The sequence below is a fragment of the Anastrepha obliqua genome, chromosome 5 (genome assembly GCF_027943255.1).
Source record: "Anastrepha obliqua isolate idAnaObli1 chromosome 5, idAnaObli1_1.0, whole genome shotgun sequence".
NCBI classification, from domain to species: Eukaryota; Metazoa; Arthropoda; class Insecta; order Diptera; family Tephritidae; genus Anastrepha; species Anastrepha obliqua.
This window is the reverse complement of record NC_072896.1, coordinates 120,616,661-120,640,439: the sequence shown is the minus strand read 5'-3', so window position 1 is coordinate 120,640,439 and position 23,779 is coordinate 120,616,661. Positions and strand designations below refer to the sequence as shown.

The following is a 23,779-nucleotide window of genomic DNA, read 5'->3' as shown; positions in this document are numbered from 1 at the left end:
CATTCAGAAAAATACACTCACAAGGCAACTTAAAGAAGCTCTTGTTAATGAACGAAGCACACAATTTAATCGCTATCTCAGTAGTCTAAACGCTACAGCAGATTCTGAGTATTCGCTTTGGAAGGCTGCTAGAAAAAAAATATACCTGCCCTTCGAATGGAAAATAATGAATGGGCTAAAAGCGACTCCGAAAGAGCAGCGACATTTGCCCGGCACTTAAAAAGAGTATTTACCCCACACTCAATGGCCTCTTCAGCCGGTAACCTAGAAGATGTAAATTCTATACTAACACAAACCTATCAAATGGACCCACCCATACGTAAATTCTCTAAATTTGAAGTGAAATCTGCCATTAAAAATCTGAACACTAATAAATCTCCCGGCTACGATCTTATTACAGCCAAAGTACTCAAAGAGCTCCCAGAAATAGGAGTTACTCTGTTAACGTATTTATTTAATGCAATTATACTAACTGGAAGTTTTCTTGCCCAATGGAAAGTGGCTCAAATTAAAATGGTCCTCAAACCTGGCAAAAAACCAGATTCAGTTGAATCGTATCGTCCAATAAGCCTTCTACCAATCACTTCCAAACTTATGGAATGTCTTATTCTAAAAAGACTGTTTCCGATCATCGAAGAACGAAAAATAATACCCAATCATCAGTTCGGTTTTCGAAAAGAACACAGCACTATACCACAAGTTCATCGAATTGTTGAATACATTCACAATGCATTCGAACAAAAAAATACTGCACAGCAGCGTTCCTCGACATTGCCCAAGCTTTTGACAGGGTATGGCACGACGATTTGCTCTACAAAATGAAAACCACCCTCCCTATAAACTTCTACATACTTATAAAGTCTTATCTTAATCGAAATTTCTTCGTCAAGGAAGGAAATCTTCTCTCCGAGCTCTGCGAAAATTCAGCGGGCGTTCCTCAAGGAAGCGTAATGGGACCAATATTGTACCCACTCTACACATATGACTTACCCGAAACTGAAGGAGTAACTATAAGCACATTTGCTGATGATACTGCTTTACTAGCAAGTGACACTTTCCCGCAAGCAGCTTCTTCTAAACTACAAAAGGGACTCGACAAAATCAACCTATGGTTAATAAAATGGAGAATAAAGTCGAATGAAACAAAATTAGTACAAGTCACATTCACTCTTAAGCGAGACACTTGCCCACACCTCAAACTCAATGATATGGAAATCCCACAAAGCAATGAAACTAAATATCTAGGAATGCATCTGGACAGTTCCGATATGGCATCAGGACAGTAACGTACGTTGAACCTAGTGATCAAAACGTCTCTCGACGTAATACTTGACGGTAGTGCCGGCGATCGATAAACTGACGATGGAAGGTTTAGTTTGGATTAAAGTCCCACACTGACGGGGTTCGGCTTTTGATACTTTCTCTCATAAAAAAAACAATACGAAATTTATTTTAGAAAAGTTGGAAAAGGCTTGTAATTTAGCTGCTGCCTGCCTAAAATTATGACGAGCTGCTATATGTAGTTTATAGATGAAATTAAGAAACGCCTTCTTTCGAAGATTTTAAAATAAAAAAATAAATAATTGGTGCATACACTTATGTTAGGTGTTTGGCTGAGCTCCTCTTCCTATTTGTGGTGTGTGTCTTGATGTTGATCCACAAACGGATTGACCTACAGTTTTAAGCCGACTCTGAACGACAAATGGTTTTTTATGAGTAGATTCTTTCATAGCAGACCGCTATTAGAAAATACTGTTTCTATCATTTTGCTGTATCACGCACGGAGATTCGAACATACGCACACCCGACCGCCTCCGCCTTCGGAAGACTTTACTTGACTTCAAATGGGAATGCTCCTAATTCCGCGATGATATCACTGACTATTGAACATAACCCATCTACCAAAAGGAAACTTGGATATCAGAACATTGTTCTACGAAAGGCTTAAAATAAAATAGGATTTAAGATAGGATGGACATGAAATATCTGGCTGGTTGTGCCTAATCGAAAAAATTATTATAACTCGGGTAAATCTGTGTCAAGTTCTTCTACGACGGTCGGGTCTACGAATTCGCAACTATTCTTCTTTAACTTAGCCTATTTCGGGTCGACTCTTCTTGCGCGAAACCTTCAGGTCACGCGGTCTTCAGTCGTCTCTTCGCTGACGTTGCGGCATCGCACGTCGTTTTCAGTGGTATTTTTTCAGGTTTTTGCAACCTTGATCTACAACACTTGCCTCACTACGTAATCCTTTTCTCATTACATGAGCGTACCAGCGTAGGTGGTGTTCCTGGAGCTTAGTGCTGATTGGAGCAACCTTATTGCCACCAGGAGTTAAGATGTTTTCAATTTAGCCAACGCCGCTGGCCCACCTCAGTATCTACATTTCTGCCGCGTGCAGTTTCAGCTCTAGTTTACGTGGTACAGCCCAGCACTGGAATGCATATGTCACTGCCTGCCTGATCATGCTTTTGTAGATTTTGCTTTTTATTTTTTTGGGAATTTTCTCGAGCTGCTCTCCAGCTTTACCATCCACATTGAATTCGGTGAGCAATTTCTCGTTCCAAGGTGCCATCTTCGTTGTTTTTATTTGCGAGCCCAGGTATTTAAAGGTATCAACTATTTTGCGGGGGAGGGCAGTATTTATTGTAAGAGCTGGACTCTCACAACTTGCTGTGGCAAAATAAGACTCGATTGTTTCGGTCTTTGTTCGGCTTACTCGTAGCTCATTCGATTCAAGGATGGTAACCCACCGGTTCAGATTTTCTTGGAGCATGACATTGGCGCGTGCGAGAAGGGCTACATCGTCAGCACACAGCAGTGGCTAAGGGAGGTTGCCTTGGATTTCACGTGTAAAGAAGTCCATCATTAGTGGAATTCAAGCCATATTTGGCTGAACTGGGGCGTTTCATATAAAAAAATTTTAATATTTCCGCGAACCAAAAATTAAACCGAGCTGATGTGGAGTGAGGAGAGAATAAGTAAGAGCACTTTCTTTTTCATATTTTAGCCTTTCAATGCATTAAAATTACAATGTCGCTTATATATATTTTTTTTTCAAAAAATAATTTATTTTACCATCAATATGGATATTTTAAATTTTCCACAAGGCTTAAAATTAATACGAATACAATGAAAATTCGATTTTCCATAGTTTGAATTTTTCCACTTCCATGCTTCCGATGGTGCTCGCACGCATCGCTGCATGCGTCCATCTATCTATGTTATGCCCTCCTCCTCACGCCCTTACCATTTCGCCAAACGACAAAATAGTACAATGCTTCCCACACTTTTCAGTCAAACACCAAAAATAAAAGTAGCAAAATTTTTTAACAATAAAATGGGTACAATGCACAACAGCACGAGAATTTTAGCAAAACAACGCTAAGTTCGGTGTTAAAAAAGCATTACGCACAACACAACCGCAGCTAGGAAGCGCTAGCCATGTTGCAACAACAGTAACAGCAATGCTCGTGCTATGCATTATCGGGTGTTTTTTTAGCTGTTTTTAGTAAGCTTTGGCAAGTCATCATGAATCGTTTAACGCCAGAACAAGGATTTGAAAGTGTGGAAATATAGTATTCTATGAAAAAAATAAATTACAGATCAAATGAACAACGAAATCGAACTCAACCCCAAAAAGTTACGAGTACATTATCAATTTTTTGAGACTATCCTGACCCCTCAAGGTCAAATGAACAACTAAATCGAGCTCAAACTCAAAAAGGTACATTTTCATTGAGACTTTTCTGGTGAATTTTCTTTTTTGACCTTGAACTGATCCCTGAAGGTCAAATGAACAACGAAATGGAACTCAACCCCTAAAACGTATATTTTAATTTTTTTAGACTTTTCTGGTGAATATTCTATGCTTGACCTTGAACTGACTCGTCAAGGACAAATAAACAACGAAATCGAGCTCAACCCCAAAAACGTATATTTTAAATTTTTGAGACTTTTCTGGTGAATATTCTATGCTTGACCTTAAACTGACCCCTCAAGGTCAAATGAGCAACGAAATCGAGCCCAACCCCAAAAACGTATGTATATTTTAAATTTTTTGAAATATCAATCACTACAGCCAGAAAATAATGGATTTCTTTTTCCCCCAAACTAATATTATCATTTCAAGTTCTCAAGCTCTTAAAAAACACCCGATACATGCATATATAGTTACAATGGATACGCCTCTGTTTTGTTATGAGGTTGTAGCGAACTTTACACTCCAATTTGTGCTATTTGTGCTATTGCCATTGCTGCTATGTTGTGGTGTGGCAAAACGAAAAAACAGAAAAAATTATTTGTAAAATTTTTTAGACAAACTTTGAAAAATGGAAATTGATGATAAATGGTACTGCTGACGGCCAAAATGTCAGCACAGGGTATGGAGTAGCGCCAGAACGCCAGAACACCAGTTTCGCCAGTGTAGAGTTTAGGGCTGTGCGCTCACACATACAATTGGAATTATTAGTTGTGACAGTGGGTGCGCTGACCGGGTGGCTATGTGCGAGCATCAGCTGTCAACGACGTGTTTTGGAAGTGATGAATGCAACAACCTATTTCTTTTTCTTTTTTTTTTTTGGAATAGCTGGCAGAAGGCCGCTGAATACCAATATATGTATGTATGTGCATAGTGAAGCGACATTAGTTACTGTTGCAGGAGGAAAGAAAAATATTATATACAAATTATGGCAAACAAAAGGGCAGTACTTCGCGCAGAAGCTACAAATGCAACCAACTACTGTTTGTTAAAGCCACACACGATTTTTTATTTGCCATACCCTTATTTTAGCTATCAATTAGTGAGTTTTTCAACTTGGCAAGGCAAATACAATGAACGAAATAATTTTTAAATTTTGCTTCAATTGACATACAACACAAACGTTGGAAAATATGATAGCAACAAGGCAAGGCACATTCATTAAAGGTGGTGGCACTAGACCAACAACAAGGTTTTGGACGTCTGATTGTCAAAGTAGAAAACAAAGAATGAATTCGCCTTGTTTCACTCTGGGCTGACAGCCAAATGGACAAGGCGAAAGGAAACAGAAAAAAAAAATCGACTGATTTACCGATAGCACCTTTAATAGGCCTCGGTAGTCTAGCGTAAGTGCACTAACCTGCCATCCCAAAGGTTTTGGATTCGAATCCCACGTAAAGCACGGTTCTCGCACTTTTCCAAATTTACCTACTTTCCCAGTTTTTAAAACAAAAAAAAGAATCCTTTACCACAAAAACTTCCTCGCAATTTTCCAAATTTACCTACTTTCGGAGCATTCCATGGTTCGTACGGGACAGATCGTACGAATTTGACTTATAGTGTAAAAATGAAAATGTTCGTACGGGACGCGTACGAAATTCGGCTCCTAAATTTTGATTTTAACGTTCTCTAAAGGGAAAATTTGATGCTGTTGTTATCTTGGGCATGGATTTTACATGTAACTTCGCGCCCATTTGCTAATATTTCGTGAAATTTGGATATTCCGGGTATAGGCTTGGACGATTCCCAGGGACGAACATCCCGAATTTTGTCAGCTATTTCGGATGCAGAAATATAAAAAATGGATGTTGAAGGAACTAATGTGGCAGCAACTTTTGCGAAATCATTCGCGTTTTGGATTACAATATTGCTTCCTTGGCTTTTTGATTAACAAGTCCTTTTATATTGCCACCGACTCCGTCGACAACTCCCTTACCATGGGAAGTGGCAAAATACTTCCATTCAAATTGTTTGCTATATCTTTCAGAGATATACCAACAACGAGACCATATAAAGATTTTTGAATTCAGAAGAAGGACCATGACTCCATATAACTTCTTTAATTCTTTCGCCATGAGCTGCTGCAAAAATTTTATCATACAAATATGTCACGAAGGCGAATATACTGTCTTTATCTTTTTGCTTTGTATCAGAGCATATCACAAAAGTTTTACATTGTGCCATGAAAAATGAAGCAGCGGTAAAAAGAGTAACACTTTCCCTATTTCATAAAGCTGACTGCACCTCGTTTTGATATGCGCAAGAATAAGATATAGCAAAATCAATTTGAAGTATTCTTGCATGTTTATTATTTTTATCGCTTTGGAATGCTTGTGCTTGTACTCTTTTTATATTTATGAAATTATACATGACATATGGTAAGTCGGATATAAGGTTTTCGTGTAACTCTCCAAAACTGATTTCTTCTGTCTTCAGCTTTACTCGTTGATCGTCTCCTTTTTTCCATTGCTTATAAATTATATTTTTTCCTGGGTCATAAGGTATTACTATTTTACTTCCATTTTTACATGCATCGCACACATTTCTCCAACAGCTTAAATCAAGGGCCGTATCACAGAGAATGTTGCTCCAGTAGGAGCTATTGTAGCTTATTTTCAAACACTTCAATTTTAGAATAAAATTTTCGTGAATCATACATTTGCACTGTTCTGATGGCGTGTCTTTTAATAACAAAACATTTTTCGGCCGTAGTGCACAAAATCTAGAAAACTCTATTTTTATGTTCGGAAACCCCTCCTTAAATATATAAAAAGCTTCTTTTAAAAATAAGGTGATGTAGTGCTTTTGTAATGTAAGTTTTTTACCGTTAGTCCAACAGACCATTGTGTCGTTCATGCCCGGGCATGTATAAACAATGTCTGGACGAAAGTAAAAATCGTTCACCATTTTGGTGGTTTCGTCATCGTTAATTGGTTCATTTATAGATTTATTCCTAACGTTATCAATACTAAGTCCAAGTTTTTTTGCCACACCCGCTACAACAGCCTTTTTTTTTAGTGGGTGAACTGGGTAGACTTCGCATACATTTCGGTACAGCCTTAGCATACGTTTGCTTACATTTGTATGGAAAACATTCAGATTCGCAATCACCAACAATATTTAAACGCCTCCCTGTCTTGGGTTTGGATCAACTTTTTGGCTCTTTGGACTCTCTTTTTCGTACTTCTTCCTCTTCTGTATTTCTTCCTGGGTCATGGCTTCAGTTTTTCTTTCCCTCCACTGTTTCACTCTTTCTTTTTCGTTGTTTTTGAAATCTGGACCTTTTTTTCGTTTCTCGTCTCTCCATTTTTTATAACGTGACACGCTATGGTTGTTACTATTTTCACTAATTTTCTCCATTTTTTAGTTAAAAGAAAAACTTATAGCCGTGTTCGTACGGGACAAAATTTAATGACTGAATATTGAACTTATTTGCGATGCAAACTGAAATTAATGCTTTACAAGTAAAAAAAGCACCAGTAGTTTGCTTTAAATGTAAAGTAATCGAAACAAATAAGTTACTTGGATGAGCACAAAAATAACTGTACAGTGTTAAGTGCGTTCGTATGGGACATCATCGAACCATTTTTTTAAAAGAGCATATCTGCGTTGTTCATAAATAAACTTTTTTTTTAATATTACGTTTCAAAACGTAAAAGTTTGTTCTTTTTACACCAATTATCAGTTTCACGCTATATGTCACACATAATGAGAACTAAGCGCTTAAACTTGACCAAATTTCGATAGAAGAAAATAAAATTTTTATGAGTTGTTTTTGTTGTAAAAAAAGATACTTCAAACTGAGGTCAAGTAAAAGGTCGATGTTTATAATGAAGATTGATATATTTTAAATACATTAACACTAATATAATCATGCAATTTGTTCGGCGGTCGAAATTTACCATTTTCCATGGAATGCTCCTTTCCCTGTTTCTAAAAAACAAAAATAAACATGCATTACCACAAAAACTTATATATCCTTTCCATTCTTACTCCCGCAAAATATTTGCATTGTGGCAGCTAAAACAAGCAAAAAACAAAGAAAAACTCACAGTTACACATTGCATCAGTGGCGGCAGCAAGAGGAAGCGGGCAATCGCGATAATATAATAGCGCAGACACACGATCTTCCTGGCAGAAAAATGGGAGACACAGATGGCGCTCCAAGCAGTAATAGGAGGCGTTGTTCCTAAGCTACGACAGGTGGGCACTGCCACTACTTAGGACTGGTAGGGGCAGGCTAATCACCTACCCAGCCAGAAATTAAAAACAGATTAACGAAACCAATGCAAGACTGAGTCTTGTCGAGGCCCTGTGCTCCCAAGAGGAGTAAACAAGGAAAAAAACCTTTAATAGATTAGTTTTGAAACAAACATTTTCAAATAATTTTTAAAAATTTTTTGAGTTGTAAAAAATATCTTCGGATATTAAAAATATTCTACAACATAATGCAATTTAATCGCGTTTCAGAAACGTCCAATGGAAAAAATAATATAAACAAAAAGTTTTCACACAAATGCTTACATATGCAGAATTAATTTAGTATTTATGACTTCTTCACATCTTCGATACATTGAATTTACTAAATTTTCACATTTAGTATAAGGAGAAATAGAGTGCCAATACTTTTGAATTTTGTTCCACATTTCTTCCCTATTTGTGAAAGGCCCGATTATCTTCTTCACTTCAGCCCAAAGATGCTGAATTGGGTTTACGCATGGAGTAAATAATAAAATAGAGTCGCAATTCAATTTTTAGCAAACCAGCATATTTTGAGCCGTCGTTCGGGTGAAAATAAGGGGAAGGGAAAACATCGTGGCGAGTTCTAATTGGCGAGAACGATGTCTTTGCTCGTATACACAAAAAGAATGCGACACCAAGCAAGTGCGTTGTCGATTTGTCTTTGCCTAAGCACTGAGCAAGCGTACGGTAGACATACATACATACAAGGTGAAGTCTAAAATAAACAAGACGGGAGCTTTGTTCGAATAACTGCGAGTTTATTTATTTAAAATAGTCCCCTCTGGCATCGATACACTATTATGTGTGAGCTAAAAGCTTTTCGAAAGAGTGTTTCAGGTCATTGACCGGAATGTTCTTCAGCATGTCGGCACAAGCCTTTTGGATGGTCTCTACGAACTCAAAAGGTTTTCCTTTCATGACCAAATGCAATTTTCCGAATGGACAAAAGTCACAGGGAGCCATATCAGGCGAATACGAGAAGTGATTGATTGTTACAATGCGATTTATACTGAAAAAATCAGTCACAAGAGTGGAAAATCACTCGATTTCCTCGACTCAAACGAATGCCAAGCACAAAGAAATATACAGATCTGGCTGAAACTTGCTGTGTGTTTTTCCAAGAGATGCTGCTAACTAAATTTAACCTTGCTACGCGCCAGTAGTGCCACATTTCTGACTTTGCACGGACTTTTCAAACGACCCTCGTACATATGTGTATGTATAGTAGCAAAAAACGAATAAAGGAATTGATTGCTAGCAGGTTTATCTGACTTTTGCCACCTTAACTATGAATTGAAATGAAATTATGAGGCAAATAATTGCAAAAAAATTGACTACATGCTTGCAAACGTATTTAATTGAATGTTTTTTCAAATATATGTAAGTTTAAAATAAATACAAAAAAGCTAAATTATCATACACTGCTTAACACACAACTAAAGAATGCACCAAATTGGTAGTTCGGCTGGTAAAGGCATCGTTCGCACGGCAGTCGGTTCTACGTTACCAGAGCGGCCTGCATTCATATCCGGCCAAGGACTATCACTCCAGCAGCATTCCCCGTACATTTATGGAGAATATTTATCCTGCTATAACAACAACGATAACCTTATCTACGTAATTTTAGTAGCATTTTTTCCGCGACTCATTAACTTTTTTTCGCTTTTTAATTAACTCGCTAGTAATAAATTTTCTATTATAAATGTGCAAAGTGATGAAATTTATAGTTACAAGAAATGTAAATTATGGTATTTGAGTAAAAATAATATATATATTTGCATGCAGGTATATAACGACTTTCAATGAATCAGTACATTTAGTAAAAAAATAATAATTCAACTAATATTCAAGCAAGCCGGGTTTACTTAAACCAATTTCAAAAAATTACAATAAAGCCGCAATAATTTATTTCTGTCCAGGAAGGTTTGTCAAGTCATTATGAATCGATTAACGCCAAAACACAAGCGAAGTGTTGAAGAAGACACCGAAATGTCGATTCGTCATCGTTCTCAACTTGTTGGCCTTTGTTCTTCGACTAAGTGGAAAATTTTACATAAGGATCTTGGCTTACATGGCTATAAAATACAGTTCGTACGAGAATTGAAGCCAAATGCCATCGTTTGCATCACATTTTTGCTGATTGGGCTCATTTATATTTATTAATCAGATTTATTGAGCGAATGTACCATGTAACCCGCAGACGCCGTGGACATATGCTGCATATCAGATTCAAAAAATATATGCCATATATTATAATTATGCCATAATTTGGATTCTTTACTTTTTTTCCTACAAGTGATTTCTTAATCCTTATATCAAATTTTATTTTCATTTCATAGAGAAACTTATAGAGCCAATTTTTTTTATTACATTTAGCTAGCGAGCAGACTAAGATCACATGCATAATTAACTGAGATCAAGAGCTTTATATGCACTGAAGGACTAGAGCAGCTATAGCTCCCCAAACCATTACGATACTACCGCCGTGATTCACAGTAGGTATAAATCGGAATATTCAGAGAGAGCGTAGGTTCGAATCTCGGTGAAACACCAAAATTAAGAAAAACATTTTTCTAACAGTGTCAGCAGGCAATGGCAAACCTCCGAGTGTATTTCTGCCATGAAAAAGCTCCTCATAAAAAACATCTGCCGATCGGAGTCGGCTTGAAACTGTAGGTCCCTCCATTTGTGGAACAACAGCAAGACGCACACCACAAATAGGAGGAGGAGCTCGGCCAGACACCCAAAAAGGGTGTACGCGCCAATTATATATGTATATATATATATTTTGATAAAATTAATTTAAAATTAATTGTGTAATTTAATTTATTAAATAAAAATAAATAAAATAAAAAATTATTAAAATTAAAAAATAAATAAATAAATAGTCAAACCTTATCAATATGTGGTGTACACTTTCCATTGACGCTGACAATATGTACGTAGTTTTGTCAAAGGTGAATTTTTATCTTTTTGAATTCCATTCTTATAAGGAGAGATTTTCTTTTAGAGCAATAATGGCAAAGTGGTCTGTGTCGGCCTCTAAAAAAGTGAGGTGGCAATTTTTGATCTTTTGACCTGATTTTGATGATGAAATAATTGATTTTGGAGACGATGATAGTGTCCTAAACTTATCAATATATGGTGGACACTTTCTTTTGACGTTGACTGTATATGCAGAAAAAGTACGCGAAGTAAATACTGGCGTAAATTTCACACCATCACTTTTTTTAGATCTGCATAAATTCGGTGCGCGCCAACTACTGAGGACTTAATGCATACATTCGAAGAGTATAAATAGAAATAAACAATCTACAACTCATCAAATATTTTGTAGAGTGACTCACACCAAACTGTGTCTTACGAAGGTCAAGCTATCGTCAAGCGTCGGCAGTCAATATAAAAGCTTTTTTTGATTTATATTTTAGCTTACAAAACTTATGTAGCAGAGCAGATTTTGTTCTCTTAGTTTCCCAAAAATTCTCAATTCAAGTGATTGAAGTAATTAAATTGCAAGATATCTTACCTTTAGAAAAATATGATGTGGATTGATTCCCAGCTCTAAAAAAAGCCTAACTTTTAGTAAAAGATATTTTTAGAATCCCAATGTATTTGTATACCTTCCAATAAAGGAGGCTCATCATCGAACTCGCTTCCGGAAGCACCTGGTTTGAAACCCGAATCCTGATCATACGTCTGACTTACATATGCATTGGGATCATAGAAACCACCCAGTCCTTGATTGCTTGATCCATATGCAGCATCGTAATTCGGTGGAACAGAGCTCTGTGTATTGTCAAAGGTTTGAAAATTCCTACAAGTAAGTACTGAGTTATTCATTTACTAGCAACAAATGATGTAAATTGTACATACAGCTCTTGACCGAACTCGGGCACCTCGAAATTATACGACTGCTCACCTCCGCTTGCATAGAAATCGTTTGGACCACTTGTTCGACCGGCATACGACATTTTGCACAGCTGCTTAGAAAAAATTAAATATTTTTAGAAGACAAAAATATGTAAATATAACACAAAAAATCTGCAAAAGCAGATGCCAGTGTCTGGCACTTTCAGCTCAAGTATTAAATTCGCGTTTGCTACAGTTGGTCTAAAGCTGCAATTACACGAAGTACTTACCTATATTAAGCTCTGTTGTGTAGAATATTAAATATTTGCTGATTTAATTGAAAATATCCCACATTTATTATAGAAATTAATATTTATCCACTAAGCATCACAAAAAACGCCGCAGTTGTCATTCCGGACACGTCAATAAAAATGCAAACACAGGGTGCTATTGAACAGCTGATCCAGAAATGTTTCACAGTATGCTGTTCAGACAAAAAACTGAATATAAATATTTTTTTAGTGGAATACGAGTATCTATTAAACAGAAGTCAAGAAAAATTTTTCCAAAATTCTTGTACTCAAATATATTTGAAAATCGCGAGAGGGTGAAAATCAATACAAGTGGCTGTAAATATTCGCACCAGGAGGCGTACTCCAACTGGTTTTTATTTATTTTTTGTTTTCAGTGCAGAACAGTGACCTATCGGATGGTATATTATTGTGGATCCTATAGAAGTAGACCAAATTGAATAGTGGAATAGTTTGACTGACTATATGTATAGTAAATTGTAAATGCAATATATCTACCAATCAAAGAAAACTTGACCTGCGGCTGCTACGTTCCTCTAGCAGAAGTGCTGTGCATTATTAATAAAGGGTTTTTCAATAAGGGCGGGTAGTGTTGAAATGAAATAAAATGGCGTTTGCTGTGTGGCACGTAGCGCCGTCCTACTGGAACCACATGTCGTCTAGGTCCATATGGTTCAATATGGGCCATAAGAAATTGGAAGAGCCACCACGTCTACCGAAAAATGGGCGCAATGCGCGCAACGTTTGTGTTAATGAACACTCATTTTAATAATAAAGTTTTATCATTTGAACGTGCTGTTCAATCGTGTAACTTGCCATGATGATTTGACATAAGCAACTGAATAATAAACAAAAGATTGTACAGATGTCACCAAAACAAAATGGCTGCTACAGGGCGCCAAAATCGACCCGCACCAATTGAAAAACCCTTTATAAATTTTGAAATAGTTTTGTTCGATTACAACTTTAAATTTTCGGTATTGGTATTTTTAGAATAATTAGGGGCAGGTTAATCACCTACCCCGTTAGAAATCAAATAGATTAACGAAACCGTCGCAAGACTGAACCTTGTCAAGGCCCTATGCTCCCGAGTGGAGTGAATAAGAGGAAAAAACATTTCTAGGATAAAAGGTTTAGCTGAGTCGAAAATTTTGACATCATGATGAACCCATTTAACAATAGATATATTCATGTAAAAATTACCCAGTAACTTGCCAGCAACTTAATAACAAAATTTCGCTCTCAAAGAGAAAAATATCAAAAAAAGTACATGAACGCAAAACCAGTAACCATTTGGAAGTTTTACGAACAGCAGGGGGTTGAGTCTGGCTGCATGATCCCTTACCTTCCAATGCCCTGCAAGGGTTGCAGTGATGCGTGAGATGTTTGGCCGAGAGCATCCTAACAGTAGTAGCATCCATCTTCTTTCGGCTAAAGCATGATAGCGTGAAGCAATGTATGCTTTTATTGTGTTGAGTGGTGTGGCGACTGGCAGCGCCTCTGCTATTTCTAGTGTCGAACCTTTTCTTGCTAGCTCATCCGCTATCTCATTACCCCTTATGTTCCCATGACCGGGAACCCATGTCAGAGTAATTTCAAGCCAATGACTAAGCAATTATAGTTCCTCTTTATAATGTAAGACTAGTTTGGATGAAATGGAGTTGGAGTCTGAGGCCTTAATAGCTGCTTGACTGTCTGGGAAGATAGCTACTCTTGCACCAACTGCCTTGTAGAGTTGTAGAAGACAGCTCCTACACCACAGTTCATCTTAGAATCGTCAGTGTAGATTTCAATACCATATCTTCCAATCACCTACCCTTTCGGCCCCATTCGGCTCTCGGTGGAAAAGGTACCGTAAAGTCTTTCTTGAAGTTAAGGTCGGGGACTGTGTAGTCTAATTTGTTTTTTGGAGGAGCGAGGGTCCCTGCAGGAGGATCCCTGTGAATTAGAATAAGAGTACATTAATATTTAATTCGAACTGTTTATTTGTATTTGTATTTATACTACAATAAGACAAAGCAACACAAGCAACAGAAGGAGCTCCACCCCTTTTTTTGGACTATTATTGAAATGGCGCGATAAAGTTCCAGTTTATTTTAATTTTATTTTAACATCAAACTGTACTTGTCTCCTTGTGCTCGGCTCCTTCTTAAAATTAATTAAAATTATACCTAATATTTTTTTTTTTTGCACTATTATTTAAATGGCGCCATAAAATTCCAGTTTATTTTAATTTTATTTTAACATTTAACTGTACTGGTACTTGTCTCCCTGTACTTGGCACCTTCTTAAAATTATTAATCTTCAAAACGCCAAAATATAATAAAACGATGAACGAATACCCATTTAATATATAAATTGTTATTGTCTATGTAGCACAAACAACAACTATTCTCCCATAATTTGTTGATGAATGCCGCTAGAGTGACAATCAACTTGCGGTCCAACTAAATGTGCTCATCTCTCATCCGCTCTCTTTACTTAAATTAATTGCTCCAAAAATGACTAGATATTTTTTTTTATTTAATAACATGAATAATACATATAGATATTTTTTAATAATCTCTATGTAACTTGATTTATTTTACAATAAATAAATAACTTAAAATAGTGAACTGCAAAGGATATTATATTGTTTGCACTTTAAAATATTAAATGACGATTTATGCGTCCAGTAGGTCTAAATATTTACATATAACAAACGATACAATAATTTTTTTTTTTCGAAATTATTTTGATTGATTAACAAGATGAAAATAATGAATGTAGAAACATTATGTAAATTGTATTTTGGAAATATAACAATTAGTCTGCATTTATTTGGTTTATTTATTTAACTTTTCTTTACGCAAATATATATTTTTCATATGCATACATACAAGTATATCTATAGTTGAAGTTTCTTTGGTTCGTTTGCTTATACATTTGATATTCATTACCCACTAGTTATTGTTCGTCTTTCATAGGTGATTATGCTCCGCTCTCACCATGCGTTCCGTTATGCTGTTTAAGTTATATTAACATTTGCTTATAGGACATTAAGAGGTAAATTAATGGTGAATACTATTTTTTGTATATTTTGTTTTAAACTGATCCTAAGTTTACTCTCATAAATATTACGATAATACGTAAATGACTAGCTGAAATGACTAGCTTGAAATATATCAGTTATATGATAAATGGATAAATTAAATAATTCGATGGTTTGCTTAAACAGAAATTCATTACTTTTATATAATATTACTTGGCATTGGATGTAGGTAATTGTGTATTTAAACTTGCCATCCGCTGCTCTAGCCTTAGTCTTCGAGATTCCTAAAAGCTTGCTGTAAATCTTCGTGAAGTTGTTCATAATCTGCTTTGATTTTCGCCTCGCCATCTTTAACTGGATCCTGCAAAAATTATTGAAAATGTATATAAAAATATGCATAGATGCAAGATGGTTAAATAATACATTTAATATTGTTAGGCTTGATTTTTATGATTCTAAATCACCATTTTTTACCTTGAATTTCATCGACGAAAGCTGGTATAGAATATTGCCCATCGCATCACGTATAACATTCCATGTGATCTTGTTATCTGATTGGGCAGTGGACTCCACCGCATGGCGAGCGAGTTCGTAGAAGGCCAACATATTTCTTAGCATACCCACTGTTTTGTAAAATGGGCACACACGATCATATGGCGAGTAGGAGTTTTGCTGTAGAAAGTCATCTTTGACAAGTTTGGCTACTTCCAATGTAATTTTATCCGTTTCCGCTAATGATGCTTTGCCAACCAACTGCACAATTTCCGACAAGTCCTCTTCCTCTTGCAGAATTTCTTTAACTTTTGTGCGAAGTGGTACAAATTCGGGGAAATTCTTATCGTAGTATTCATCTAGGGCGCGCATATACTTCGAATATGAAATTAACCAATTAATTGAAGGAAAGTGTTTGCGTTGTGCTAGTTTCTTGTCCAAGCCCCAGAACACTTGTACAATGCCCAAAGTGGCAGAAGTGACGGGATCGGAGAAATCGCCACCAGGTGGTGATACAGCACCGACAATGGATACCGAACCTTCGCGTTCGGGATTACCTAAGCATTTGACGCGTCCTGCACGCTCGTAAAAGGAAGCTAGACGTGCACCCAAGTAGGCTGGATAACCAGAATCGGCGGGCATTTCAGCCAAACGGCCGGAAATTTCACGAAGCGCTTCAGCCCAACGCGAGGTGGAATCAGCCATCATGGCAACATTGTAGCCCATATCACGGAAATATTCGGAGAGTGTAATGCCCGTATAAATGGAGGCTTCACGCGCCGCCACAGGCATGTTGGAAGTGTTGGCGACCAGAGCGGTACGCTTCATGATGGACTCAATAACACCATCAATCTCACAAGTCAGTTCGGGGAAATCACGCAGCACTTCAGACATCTCGTTGCCACGTTCACCGCAACCAACGTAAATAATGACATCGGAATTGGAGTATTTAGAAAGTGCCTATAAGTAAAGGGATGAGTAGTTTTTACATTTTTTAAGCGCGATGAAATCGTACCTGTGAGATTACAGTTTTGCCACAACCAAAAGCACCTGGTATAGCTGTGGTGCCACCTTGTACGCAAGGGAATAGTGAATCTAATACACGTTGGCCAGTGAACAATGGATGATTTGCGGGCAGCTTCTCAGTGCACGGACGTGGTTGACGCACAGGCCACACCTGTAACATTGTGTGTTTGGTGATTTCACCATCGAATTCCGTTTCCAAAATCACATCCTCCACAGTGTAATTGCCAGCTGGCGCCATATAACGCACTGTTCCCTTGCAGCGTGGGCCAACGATTAAACGATGTTTTACCAGTGTATTCTCGTGAACAAGACCGTACAGATCACCACCGGTTATATGCGAACCGACACGCACGTTTGTTGGATTGAATTCCCAAGCTTGGGTGCGCGATAGCGCAGGAATATTCACACCCTTCGGTATGTAGATGGAGCCACTGCTTTCGCCAATATCCTTGAGTGGACGTTGGATACCATCGAAAATGCTGCCCAAAATGCCAGGACCCAATTCTACAGACAAGGGTTTGCCGGTGCGCAAAACTGGATCGCCCACAGTTACGCCGGAAGTTTCTTCATACACTTGAATGGTGGCCATATCGCCCTCTAAGCGAATAATTTCGCCAACCAATTCATAGTAACCCACACGCACCAACTCGTACATAGCCGATCCGGACATGCGTTCCGCAGTAACAACTAAAGGAAGTAAGAAAGTATTAAATCACATGTATCCATTTCTCCTGAATTTAATCAAATTATTTCTCCTGAATTTAATCAAATTAAATATTGATTTTTTTTTAAGGTCTAGCAACTAACGACGTATAGAGAAATAATTTTAATCAATTTTTAATTTTGATTAGCATTTCCTACGCTAATACTTCTATTTCTATTGGCCACTACTCACCGGGACCGGAAACGGCGTAAACGCGGCCGTATTGCGACTCGCGCTCCTCATCTTGATAGCACTTTAGGGTTGACATTTTTTATATTTTCTGCAAAATAATAATTAAACACATTTTAATACAAAACCTTTTCACTTTACACTAAATTCATATGTATGTATGTGCATATGTATACGCTGGTTGGGTAATATTGAAATATCGATTTTTCGCCATATTCAAGTACATTATTTTCGTGTTGTTGTTGTTGTTGTTGTAGCAAATAAGGCACAATATTCTAATAAAAAGCATTTTTGGTATTAATTAATGTTTAAAAATCATTAATTCAAACAAGCGTACATATGAAAAGTGCTTGTTTAGCTCTACATTCCCATTTTTTTATAATTGTGCCATTATTATTAGGCCAAAGCATTTTCACTATCTCCTGGCCTCTCACATGTACACAAACAACAGCGTTCACAGCGAAAGTGCGAGTATGTGCAGTGTGCGCCAATGCGTTCTCATGCTCTCTCTGCAATGCTGGCTGCTCACTCTTTGTGCGCTCTTAAATTTAGCAAGAAGCAGAGGAAAATTCGATTTTTCACCATTTGGCACTTGCAATTTTTCATCAATTTTAGTTGTTGGAAATTACAAAATCATAATTTCACATTTCACCAGCATAAAATACTTTATTTCATATAAATTAATAACAAAATTGTAGCGCAAGTATTAAATTTGATGTTTTTGATATTTTTTAATTACAAAACTCATGGGAAATATGTAAAATTTAGGTGCAAAAATCACTTACTTTCGTACGATGTGCACGCAAAGTTTTTCTGCTGGCTAAAATACACGATGGACTGGACTGAACTGAATATGAATGGCAGCTACATTTTCGAGTTTAGTGAAAATTTGGCTAAAAGAAAAGATGAAAAATCGATGTTAAGGTGCGGAAGTGTGTCAAAAAGATGCAACGATTTAGAAAACAAAAAACTTTTGTGGCTGAGCTATTTTATATAATTTATATTTGGTTTATTCGTTTAATTATACGTAATTAAGAAATATATTTTACAAAAACAGCAAAAATTTTATTTTATTTAAGGTTTTATAACTTTTAATTTATTTAAAATTTTATAACTTTTAATTTATTTAAACATTTTATAACTTTATTTTATTTAAAATTTTATAACTTTTAATTTATTTAAAATTTTATAACTTTCGAATGACTTAAAATTTTATAACTTTTAATTTATTTAAAATTTTATAACTTTCGAATGACTTAAAATTTTATAACTTTTAATTTATTTAAAATTTTATAACTTTTAATTTTTTTTTTAATTTGAAAACTTTTAATTTATATAAAATTTTATAACTTTTAATTTATTTAAAATATTATAACTTTTAATTGTTTTTAAATTTTATAGCCTTTAATTTATTTATATTAAAATTTTATAAACTTAAATTAAATTAACGCCATGTCATTATTTTTTATTTATTGAGTTGAATTTTTTGAACAAAATTCTTTACTGGCTATAAAACAAAGATGCTAAAGGGCATGATATGACATGACAGAGGCGGCCCCACATTTTTTTATTTATTTATTCATTTAGTAAATCTAGAAATACAAGAAAAATTCATTGAGTGATAACTTGAACTTATATTCAATCGATATACAAGGTGAAGTCCAAAATAGTCAAGATAGGCGTCATATAACATAAATGTATTTGATGGCGCCATCTTTTCAATGAGTTAGTGCGTTGGAATTTACATCCCTGGCTGACTTCCAGTGAAAGCTTGGTGACATTCGGTTCAGTGGAAGCAAAGTTATTGCGCCTAAGTGTCAGTATATCTGTGTCATCTTTACAAAATTGTGTTTCAAACAAAGAGCTAATGTTTACCGAAACATTTGAATTGATGAAAAAAATTTATGGCGATGATTGTCTATGACGTGCCAAAGTTCATGAGTGGTTTACACGTTTCAGAGATGGTTGTGAGGATATACCATAAATGACAATGCACATACGGGCAGTCCAAAATCAGTAATCACGGAAAACTATATCGAAGTGGTTCGTAAATTTATTAAAAACGAACAGAAATTTTCGCACAAGTTAACTGAGGACCAAAAAGTGCTCAAAATTCAACACTCGAAAGACCTCATTAAAAAGGCGAGAAAAGACGAGAACTTCCTTAACAACATTGTAACTGGTGATGAAACGTGGTGTTTTCAACATGAACCTGAAACTAAGCGTCAAAGTGCCGAATGGAAGGCCCCAGCCACCACCCAAAAAATCCCGTTTGGAGAAGTCAAAAATCAAGTCGATGCTCATTTCGATCTTGGCATTTTGAAGCGTTTGCTGCATCGCATTTGTCGGCCTGACTACCGCGAAGGAGGAAGCTGACGCTTATTGCATGATAATGCACCATCTCATCGATCCACTCTTGTGACTGATTTTTTGACTAGAAATCACATTTTAACCATTAATCACTCACCGCACTCGCCTCATATGGCTCACTGTGACTTCTATCTATTCGGAAAATTGCATTTGGCCATGAAAGGAAAACGTTTTGCGTTCGTAAAGGCCATCCAAAAGGCTTGTACCGACATGCTGAAGAACATTCCGGTCAATGACATGAAACACTTTTTCGAAACTTTTTCAAAACAAACAGTGAATCGAGGCCAGATGGGACTATTTCAAATAAATAAAACTCGCAAATATCAGAACAAAGCCCCTGTCGTTTCTAGTTTAGCTCAGTCTTGTTTATTTTGGATTTCACTTTGTAAAAATCAAAAGCCAAAGAACTTGAAGCATAGTTAAACTCATTCAACGTTCTAATTAAAGATTATGCCGCGAAAGCAATATAAAGAGTTCTAACCCACTCTAGGAAGAATAAATCATTGCTCGAAAGACTTTTTTCGAGGTATGTGAAAATGAATTCGCTCTAAGAGTAAAGTCAAGTCAACTGTCTCATTTATAATAACGAAAACAAAGCAAAGTTCAAGCATACTTCTTCTACTGGGTAACGATTTTAAATTTAGTAATCCACACTTTGAGTTATATGCAAGAAGCAGATCAGTGAAGTTCAAAGGTCTGTGTGCAAAATGATAAAAGTTCAAGTCTACTATTGATGTGGCAGCGAAGCAACATGTGAATACTGTGTGGATTTTTCTTCGTATATCCCCAACACAATCTCAGTTTTTTCGTAAACAAACCGGGTTACGCCAGCCAATCAGGTGATTCTTTCAAATTCGCTGAGAGCTAGTTAACGGTTTGATATTGGGCTCACCTTCTGACCATGCACAAGGACATTGTAAACGGCTGACGGAATCGAAAGAGAGAGAGACATATTATATGTATGTAGGTGCACCAAAATCATGAGAGGAAATGATTAACTCATGTCTGTCTTTCCGTCAGTGTGTAAAAGATAACTCAGGGGAAATTTGAATTGAATTGAAATAAAAATTAGCAAAATCCCGTACGAGGCACGACCTCATTTCACATGACGATAGCTCTTAAAAACTAAAAAACACGATACTTCAATAAAATTTAAAATAAATATTTAAAATTATTGAAATTGGCGAAAACCCACACCCATTTCCCACAAACAGATATTTTGATAGTCGACCGTGCAATGAATAACTCAAGTAAAAATTTAGATCCCTCAACGAAACTCAATTACCTTCCGTAATATGCATCTACTTCTAAAACGACTATCTCAAATTCTATAAACTCATTCGATTTGATATGATTTGAAAATTTATGAATTTAAATAGCAATCATTCCCTTACCAAATATGGGACACATTTTGATATTCGTCCATTCATTCATCTGAACATACAAATAGCCGAATAATAATTTATTTGTTTTAAAATTATATTAAATTATTTCTTAAATAAAAACTCTTTCCTGAATAAATCGTGTAATTTTCTCATAAGAACATCCATCCATAATTCACAAAAAAACAATGTAGGTCCCTTTTTGCTGCTTTAGAGATTTTCATTTTAATTATAAGTAAATGTAACTAATTTAAACTATAAACACCTTATTTTATAATTTTTTCCTCCTAAATAGTTTGCGAGCTTAAAAAATGGAGAAAAAAGTGTTTAAAGGTTAAAACACGAGAGTGATTCCACAGGCACCTGGCCTATTGTACCATTTCTAAAGAATTCGAATATCGAAAAAGGTTTATGGAATATTTACAATACACAAATAAAGGCGATATACTCTAGCTTGGATCGTACGAGTGAACATTCTTTATCCGTGAAATGGTTAAATTAATGATATTATAGAAAAACTATATTTTTAAAACGAAAATCTTGTCAAAAGTATTTCAGCTGCATTTTGAACAAATTTAATAGGTAGACAAATCGAAAAAAAAGAGGTTGTCTGTAAAGTCGGTTTACTGACGATAGTTTAACGTGATAACGTCATAAGAAAATACTGATTGAATGGTTGCATTTTTCAAAAGAAAATTTTAATTTTATTTGTTTCACAGATATTTTGTATGGATATAGAGAATGAGTTAACATTAACATAACATAATATACTTTAACATAACATAACATAACATAACATAACATAACATAACATAACATAACATAACATAACATAACATAACATAACATAACATGCTGTTCAAGCAAGGTAACGACGCATGAGCAAGATAACGACGCATTTTTTGGTGCGTGCAGCCGGCTACATAGAATTATAAGACGTTATCACGTCAAAAAATAATAATAACATTAAAACAACAGGTATTATTAACAAACTTGGTTTTATTTTAAATTCTTCAAGTAAATCAAATTAATAATAATCAATAAGAAGGCATATGCAAATACAAAAACGTGAATTTATATATGTACATATGCGCATATACATACACATATACGCTCACTTAAGTAGATGTTAAGATGTCGAACGTTGCCGTTCGTTTGCTTTGTTTGCTTTGTCGTTCGTTCCGCGCTTTCGCTTGCAGTTCACTCATTCAAGGTAACGGCAATGAGCAAGGTAACGACACATGAGCAAGGTAACACTAATGAGCAAGGTAACGGCAATGAGCCAGGTAACACTAATGAGCAAGGTAACGACACATTTTTTCGTGCGTGCAGCCTGTTAAACCGAATTATAAGACGTTATCACGTCAAAAACTAAATTCGTCCCAAAACCTTATGCAATGGCTAAATATTTCTTATTGTAATTTTTAATTCATGTATTATTATTATTACTGATCGATTTGACTTTATTTGCTGCCAAGTGACCGAGTTGTCATATATCGTGAATTCGTGATACAGGCTTCGTATCCATTTTCGTGTATAGCTTATATTATATTATTATATTAATAATATATTAATATATTAAGCATACTGATTATTTTGAAATTTCAAGGAACTAAAATTTTACCAAAACTGTTTGGAAGTGTCTAAGGCTGTAGCGTTCAAGTCCCGGCGCAAAAACTGAAGATAAACAGCGGCATAGCCACCGATTGAAGATGTAAATATGTGCCTAACTAGTTTTTGAGTTAATGTCTAACTTAGGTTAGGCTAATATGGTTGGCCAAGGAATGAGCACACTTGGACGAAGAAAAAACGGGTTCGTCCTTTGTGGTACCATTATGAAGGAGGTGAGGTGACAGAGGAAGACCGATGGGATGCGGGGAGAGGGCGGGAAGAGGTGGTGCTTGGATGGTTAGGAGGGTGGGTTTAGAGTGTGTGGATTACGAACGATGACTGTGCTGCGTTTGCGTCAACCGCTTTGTGCTACTGATGAAATTTCCGATTTTTTTTTTTATGTCAACGCCAGCTATATCAGCAGGCGCAGCAAAGAAGTAAGAGCCAAGATGTCTGAAGAGCAGGAGAAGGCGAAGATGCTGAGATGATTCCACATCATCCTCCATACATCCATCGCAAAAGGGGCTTGAGGTAATTCCAAGCCTCACAGCATGCATTCCGGAGAGCTGATATTTTGTCAGCCTCAGAAGCTCGCTCTAGCGCCCCCGGTCCACATGTGTCCAGAAGAATTTCGCGACCTTACAAGTTTTTGTACTTGCCGCCCAACACTCGCTGAGTTGGTGCGATGCCCATCTTTCCAGGAGCAGACCGCAGGTAGTCAGGGGAATCCCAATTCTCTCCTTTCGCGGGGAGATCACCTCGCATGTCCCATGTCTGGCCAGCTCATCCGCCTCGCAGTTTCTCCCTGACCAG

The 23,779-nt window shown here is 36.3% G+C and overlaps 2 protein-coding genes across 3 annotated transcripts in view; both read right to left on the bottom strand.

Annotated features, from left to right (window-relative positions):
- The window catches only part of LOC129248590 (protein YIPF5), a 30,294-nt gene extending 18,014 nt beyond the window's left edge, over window positions 1–12,280 (bottom strand). The window contains exons 1-4 of one of the 2 annotated variants that reach the window (XM_054888206.1): window positions 12,142–12,280; window positions 11,876–11,985; window positions 11,623–11,816; window positions 11,529–11,563 (exon numbers count right to left, since the gene is read on the bottom strand). In XM_054888206.1, the coding sequence (XP_054744181.1) occupies window positions 11,529–11,563; window positions 11,623–11,816; window positions 11,876–11,973 (327 nt within the window). In that variant the 5' untranslated portion in view covers window positions 11,974–11,985; window positions 12,142–12,280. The remainder of the gene's footprint in view (window positions 1–11,528; window positions 11,564–11,622; window positions 11,817–11,875; window positions 11,986–12,141) is intronic. The other variant, XM_054888204.1, reaches the window with a different exon arrangement.
- Window positions 12,281–14,123: 1,843 nt separating this feature from the next.
- LOC129247759 (V-type proton ATPase catalytic subunit A) lies at window positions 14,124–18,469 on the bottom strand. Its single transcript, XM_054887045.1, has 5 exons — window positions 18,389–18,469; window positions 17,607–17,694; window positions 16,701–17,398; window positions 15,668–16,645; window positions 14,124–15,554 (listed from the first exon to the last, which is right to left on the bottom strand). The coding sequence occupies exons 2-5, from the start codon at window positions 17,680–17,682 to the stop codon at window positions 15,462–15,464; spliced, it is 1,845 nt and encodes a 614-aa protein (XP_054743020.1). The 5' UTR covers window positions 17,683–17,694; window positions 18,389–18,469; the 3' UTR covers window positions 14,124–15,461.
- Window positions 18,470–23,779: the final 5,310 nt, after the last annotated feature.

Bases quoted from the DNA above. Each gene is read 5' to 3' on its own strand.
- LOC129247759 (XM_054887045.1), bottom strand. From the start codon at position 17,682: ATGTCAACCCTAAAGTGCTATCAAGATGAGGAGCGCGAGTCGCAATAC. The intron at 16,646-16,700 runs GTACGATTTCAT...CTTTACTTATAG, and splicing joins GCAAAACTGTAATCTCACAG to GCACTTTCTAAATACTCCAA. The intron at 15,555-15,667 runs GTAAAAAATGGT...TAATTTTTGCAG, and splicing joins TTTCGTCGATGAAATTCAAG to GATCCAGTTAAAGATGGCGA.